Source organism: Lactuca saligna, chromosome 1, assembly GCF_052625555.1.
Source record: "Lactuca saligna cultivar CGN05327 chromosome 1, ASM5262555v1, whole genome shotgun sequence".
Lineage (NCBI taxonomy): Eukaryota > Viridiplantae > Streptophyta > Magnoliopsida > Asterales > Asteraceae > Lactuca > Lactuca saligna.
The window spans coordinates 67,724,690-67,731,827 of NC_136417.1; the positions used below are offsets into that span (position 1 = coordinate 67,724,690).

General features: G+C 25.5%; 1 protein-coding gene across 1 annotated transcript; it reads right to left on the reverse strand.

The window, feature by feature from the left end:
* Positions 1–5,004: 5,004 nt before the first annotated feature.
* Positions 5,005–6,415, reverse strand: LOC145039176 (putative peroxygenase 3). Its single transcript, XM_078987285.1, has 6 exons — positions 6,257–6,415; positions 6,023–6,172; positions 5,849–5,934; positions 5,648–5,742; positions 5,419–5,544; positions 5,005–5,320 (listed from the first exon to the last, which is right to left on the reverse strand). The coding sequence occupies exons 1-6, from the start codon at positions 6,363–6,365 to the stop codon at positions 5,179–5,181; spliced, it is 708 nt and encodes a 235-aa protein (XP_078843411.1). The 5' UTR covers positions 6,366–6,415; the 3' UTR covers positions 5,005–5,178.
* Positions 6,416–7,138: the final 723 nt, after the last annotated feature.

Consider the following 7,138-nt stretch of genomic DNA (forward strand, 5'->3'; position numbering starts at 1 on the left):
TTTTTTGGGTCCATTGGAACGATAGGACCTAGGTTATCACCCCTATCACCCACCGTGTGACCGACTCACACATGTTCCTAAAGCTACGCATTACTCTATAAGTTTATATTCAAGTTTATGTTCAATTATTATTATTATTATTATTATTATTATTATTATTATTATTATTATTATCATTTGTATCAAAGTTTTAAAATTTTTATATTATATTCTATAAAAAAATTGATACTTTAAATATCGGAGTTCACTCGGTGATTGATTCAACTGTTAGGGTAGAGGGAACGGATTTCTTCCAACCCATTAAATTCACTGCCATATCAACTTTGCATTAACTTTTTTCTTTTCTTTCACTTAAATCTTTCAAAAACCACAACATTTGTAAATGATACATTTCCCAACACACTTACCATATCACTATTGTTATTATAATTGAATTCTAAAACTAAAAATAAAATAAAACATAACATATTTTAATTCATATATATATATATATATATATATATATATATATATATATATATATATATATATGTGTGTGTGTGTGAATAAAAAGAAAAAGAAAGAAAGGATAAATAGAGAGAAGAGAAAGATAAAGAAGATGCATTTCTTAATGGGTTGAAGAACCTACAAAACACCATTGGCAGTAGTGCCGCCTCCCTCCTTTAATCCGCTTGCCACGATGTCCACCCTTAGTTTGGTAGGAGTACTTTTATTTGACACTATAGTGAGGTAATCTATCATTGTAGTGGTGTGGTGACCACCAAGTGGTGGTGTAGTGATCTCCCGCGTGACTCAATTTCTCCACATCCTTCTTTCTTTTATTATTTTTTTCTTTTTTAAACTTGTTTAATTTTTTTATTAAATTATATACATATTTTTTTAATATGAACATTATATCAAAATTCATTGTTTTTAATTCTTCATAAATAAAGTATAATATTGATAAGTTATCTCCATATTCTAACAAAAGAATATGTTTATTCTCGTTTTGTCATGTATCATCCTATTAGGTATCTTAATTAATATCATGCTACTTGTCAACCTATTGATTTTCCATTTCAAATTTCAAATTTCAAATTTTCTATTATAATTACACTAATTAATAACATTAGAATAAAAATTAAAATAAAATTAATACAAATTATAAGGTCAAATATTTATTTAAATCAATGATTATAATTTTATATAATTAAAAAAATATATCTTAATTAATAATTTATTTAAAATAATTGATTAATAATTTTGAGTTTTTAGTATGAAAGTTTAATTAATTTCAAAATTGTAATTCCCACGAGTTATAAACTAGTTTTTATATATTTGGATATTAAGAAAAGTGAGGAGATTGAAAGGATTGAAATAAATGAGAGGTATGTATTTCATAAGGTGAGAGAAAGGTATTAAAAAAATGACATAATAATGAATCGTCAAATAAAAAAAATGAAAGGTAGTAAGAGAGCAGACCAACCAACCTTATATCAATCCGACATCACTTGGCCGGTTTCCATTACAATATTTTATTATTTGAATAATAATTGACTATGTCTCACTAATATTATCGATTTTTTCCAGTTAATAATTGTCAAGAAATCTCTAATAAAGTTCCAAATTTTGGCATAGTTTACTTTTTAATCATAAATTATTATTTACTTACGAAAAAGTTCTAAAAGCCAACAACAGTTTGATTTTTGATATTTTTGACCGGTTGGAACCGATAACAAATTAATTTGGGAGTATTTCGTAATATGATCCAAAATATTGATACTTTTCTACAATAAAAATATTAGGATTTTTCTGTAAACAAAAACTTTATTATTATTATTATTATTATTATTATTATTATTATTATTAGAAATATAAATATATAAACTATTTTTTAAATTCGTTATTATTAATATTACATATAAATACGTTTAGATGAGAAAAGAAAATTAAAAATATTTTTTAAGCGTAAAGGTGGAAGGGATGGTGATGCTTTAAGCATTGAAATCATGAATGTCTGTTTGTATAGTCTTACTTTGTATATGGTCATTTCACATTTGTTATTGTTTTTAATTATGAATATTAATACTTAACAATTTAAAAGAAATTATCTATTTCTAAAATTGTTTATAAATAGTGATTTTGTGTCATGGACTATAAATATTATCATTAAATTCTTAATTTTTTGTTTATCATTCTTAACTTGTAATGGAACATTTTATATATATATATATATATATATATATATATATATATATATATATATATATATATATATATATTTTTGAATTGAATTTGGGTCCACAAGTGAGATTAGATCAAGATTATGATTAAGTTGCTACCACATATATTAATATGTCAACATGTGCTATGTGTGTATATCTTGTGTGTAAGTATATGCATTACCATCATGTTTGTTGCCCTTTTTTATTATTTTATTCCTATGATTTTTTTTGTAAACATAGTAGATGTAGTGTGATAAAGCAAAATATATCATATTATTTTTTTATTAAACAAGATATTGTAATTAATACTTCTGAATTTTGATATGACTACCTATGTAGATGTTTGTAGTGGATATAGTGGATTCGAAAAGACATTCTTCTATCTTAAACAATTTTATATAAAAAGTAAGAAATCCTTTTATCTAAACTATTTATAAATTAGTTTACAAATGGACAATTTCTTTTAAAATTTGAAGTGTTAAAATTCTGAGTTGAAACAATAATAACAAATATGAAATAGTCATATACAAAGTAAGAATATATAAGCACACATTTATAATTTCAATGTTTAAAGCATCACCATTCCTTCCATTTCCACCCTTAAAAAATGTCTTTAACATATTTTTTTCTTCATTTAAATGATTTTATATGTATTATTAACAATATTATTAATAATGAACTTTAAAAAATAATATACTTGTTTATATTTTTAATAAAATAATGATAATAATAATAAGGTTTTTGTTTGTATAAAAGTCATAATATTTTGTTTACAGTAAAATCACAATATTTTGAGTCAATTTACGAAATAGTCCCAAATTAATTTATTATCGGTTTCAACGGTCAAAATGCAAATTTTTGATGGTTTTTAAGATTTTTTCGTAAAAAATAAAATAAAATTAACTTAAGATTAAAACGTAAACTGAGCTAATTTTTTTTAACATTATTGGAGATTTCCCAATAATTGCGTAACAAATGATTTCTTTTTTCATTAATATATTAAATAATCTTTCTTTCGTTTATTAACTAGATTATAGCCCGCGTTAAACGCGGGAAATACATAAAAAAACATATAATCGTTTATAGATATTGTATAATGATTATTAAAAAAATATATGGTTATTGGTATTATTGAAATATGTAGAAAATACATTGAAAACGATAAATATATATAATCATTGAAAGAACTCTTTGTAGACATCATTTTTTTGTTTTATTAGTTGAACGATTTTCCTCGTCTTATATAGTTATAATATTTATATATTTATAAGCATTTTAATTAGACGTTCATTGCATAATAATGTTAACTAATTTAAACATATATTGACAATCAATATACCGTTTTTTCTATTGCATTAAATATTAACAACTATTTCATTTATTCAAATAAAGTTATGTAATATAATTTATAAAATGTTAAATGTTATATAGATTTAATTTTAGTATATCATCAATGGAGATTCTTTTCTAAATCATGATTGGTTTATTTTAAATTGATTATAAATATAAATGCTAGCTTTTATGTTTGTTCTTATTTATTTAGTGTTCGTAAAAATTTTGCATTAGCTTTGGCGCAACTTTGAATAATTTTAGTATATTAATTTAATTTGATATATCTGTCAATTATATGAAATATCAAATAATCACATTTCATTACTATTGTGATAATTTAGTTTATATATTGTATTTTCAGTAATCTTAACGTTCTTATTTTTTCTAATAACCGTAACGCTTTTACTAAATGTACTATTTACAAATCTCCTAATATCTTATAATTTTAATCTTACTTTATAATTTTTCATAACTATGTTATTTTCAAGATTGACTGCTTTAATAGTGTTTTTTTTAGTCTATTCACTTTTATATTTCATTGTACAACATTATCGTTTGTATGTATTCTGAAATTTCACTTTCAAAATGTTTAATGTTTACACCTTGATATTAATTTTTTTAATAAACTCATGTAATAATTATGGAATATATATATCTCATTTTAATTAACATTCACTTCCTTTATTATATCAAATTCCTCATTAAATGGATATACTTTTGGAAAATAATAATTATAATAGGGCAGCATTATCTAAAACGTAAATGTTTGATATACTTTTGGAGAAAAAAAAATCAGGATCATTAAAAAATATTATATAAAGAAAATACAAATTTAAATTTGTTGAAATTATGGATGAAATTACTGATGAAAATTTATTTTGGAAGGAGTTGTATTCTGTAAGGTATAATAATATTACAAAATTTGAAATATCTATATTTGTTGTGTAAATTAATAAACTTTATTGTTACTATACGAAGATAAAAAAGTAGGGACCTTCCGAGTTAGAAAAATAAGTTAGGGACCAAACACGCAAATTACCCTAAACCATAGGGATCGTTCGTGTAATTTACCCTTACTAATATAAATGGATTTATATTAATGGTTGATATTAAGGCTTTATTTGAAATGATTTGTTAGTAATATATTTTTAAAATTGATCATATTAAAATCTTCATAACTGAAAATTCAAGATGTAAAATATGGAAAGTTTTTATTGGAATTAAATACATTCCATTTCAACGAATGTAAATTATTGATTGATGATTGAAAATCATTTATTGGAATTAAATACATTCCATATGGGGAAGATGATGTCAGCAATTTGATCTAAGGGTGGAAAAAATGAGATTGAAATACAATCAATGATCCAGATTATTTAAGATGATATCATAAAGTTTCTCTTTTAGTAATATTTAAGATTAAATTATTTGATCATCTTCCTAAAATAGTGCAACAAAGAAAAGATAGTTTACTTAAATAATAAATTAAATATCTCGTGTCTTGTAATTAGTGAATTACATAAATAAGGAATAGATAAGGAATTGTCCACTTCACATAGGTAGATTGCATAAATATAATGATACCAACGGTTTTGTAGCTGAGTACAATTTTATTTAATTTGGCATAAGGACATGATGGCTTTTAATCCGTCTTTTTATTCGCTTTGGCAAGTTTCTCGAAGAGACTACCATCAAAGAGACCTCTCATGGCTTCTTTTGAAAGGCAACCTTCGTCGTCTTTAGCTATAAGGTATACAAGCGCCCATTCCACCTTTTCTAATATCCTGCTTGACATGATGACATCGAACACATATATTTAATACACACTCGATTTAATTAAAATGCACAAAATGATTTTGTTTAATGTGATCCAAGCACAAACCATCCCAGAAGGTCGAATGAAGTCTGATTTCCTTCTGTCATATTCCATAACTCTTTCAATGTTAGCTTATCTGGGAATGTTTTTCCATATTTGCTAAACATATTCTCGAAGTTAACAGGAAGATACCTAAAAAAAACTTATTATTATGTTATATATAGTATATTGATCTGATTTGGGGTCAGTATTATATTATTATTATTTTCTTTTTTGAGAGTAACGTACTACACACCTTCCTTCAGTATCATATGTTCCCGAATCACTTGGATGCTTGCCTTTGTGTACGTTTTCTATGTAAACTGGAAGCAGCAAATTCGGAAGGGAACCCTTCAGCCAAACAACAACATTCAGAATACGTAAAGGTGTACATGAGCCTCACTTTGCATGTAGTTGATAACATGATTGAAAGCATATAGACTAAACATCAACTTACTTTGCGGGTAGGGTAACTAAATACTACATTGAAAGCTAATCCCACGATTGCAGCGAAGATTACATTCAACCCAATATCTCGAAGCCCTTAAAGAGTTTAGAGCATCGTTATCGTTATATATATAATATTCAAATCAAACATTCGGGAATTAAGTTGGTTTTATTTGGTGTTTACCGGTGTAAGTCTCCCAAGGATAAACAATGCCATCGTCGTTTTGATCAAAGAAAGCGACATGTTGCTGGAGGACACTCATGCCAGCAGCTTTGTGATCTGGTGTGCCATCGGGATGCTCCGTGTCTGGTGCAGCCATAGCTCTAGCCATGTCTTTTGAGAAAACCATAGTTAATTAATTAATCAGTTGAGTTAAAGAAAAATTAATTCATCAATCATGAAGGTATAAGAACTTACAGGGCTTAGGAAAGAATTCTTCAAGGTCACTCCGAACAGGTCGTTGAAATGTGACTGGTGCCAATGGTGCCACTGTCGCCATAGCAACTTCGTCATCGCTAATCGCCATCTTTCTGTATGTGAGGAAGAAAGAGAGATTAATATAATGGTATTTATAGGGAAATAATCGTGGGATCGATAGGACTAGGAGTCAAGTTGAAAACGCAAAATGGGGTAGGAGAGTCGAGCGGGTAAACATCAATCACCCAGGGAAAACGTACACCAGCCCCCTTTTTTTCTTTTTTCTTTTCTTTATTTTTTTTTTCCTTTAAATCTGACTTTTGGTGATTCCTTAAACTATTCAAACTTCCATATGTCTCATAAACCCACCATTTTAAAAAAAAAAGGTGTAAACATCATATACCGTTAAAGACTTAAAGTAAAAGTCTTTTAGTTTATTAATTATGTATCTCATTATTTTCTTATAATTATGAAAAATAACTGGCTAATAGTAACACAAATGGAGATTTTTTTAATAACCTTTTTTGGTGTCACTATCAAATTATCAATAAACAACAAAGTTTGACAAACTTTCATTGTAGCAAAACATTTCTACAAGCTTATTTATGGGTTATACTATATCAGTTTATAGAGTGCTAATTAAACCAATACTAAAAATATACAAAATAAATAAATAAATAAATAAAACTCTATTGATTTAGCTTGTACATTTTCAAACTACATGAAAAAGTTTTGAAATGAAAAGCCCTTACAATAATTTTTTTATGCTTTATAGAATTTATTTGAATATCGTGGATGGATGCTCTAATCATTTTTTTTATCCTTCTTTCATAAACCTTTTTATTGATATATAAAAAACGAAATTTTTATTTCTTAAAAAAA

What these genes read in the sequence shown, in the direction of transcription:
- LOC145039176 (XM_078987285.1), bottom strand. Translation starts at nt 6,365, where the DNA reads ATGGCGATTAGCGATGACGAAGTTGCTATGGCGACAGTGGCACCATTG. An exon ending in AGAATTCTTTCCTAAGCCCT is followed by an intron (nt 6,173 to 6,256) that starts GTAAGTTCTTAT and finishes TTTTCTCAAAAG; the next exon opens with ACATGGCTAGAGCTATGGCT. An exon ending in ACATATGATACTGAAGGAAG is followed by an intron (nt 5,545 to 5,647) that starts GTGTGTAGTACG and finishes AGTTTTTTTTAG; the next exon opens with GTATCTTCCTGTTAACTTCG.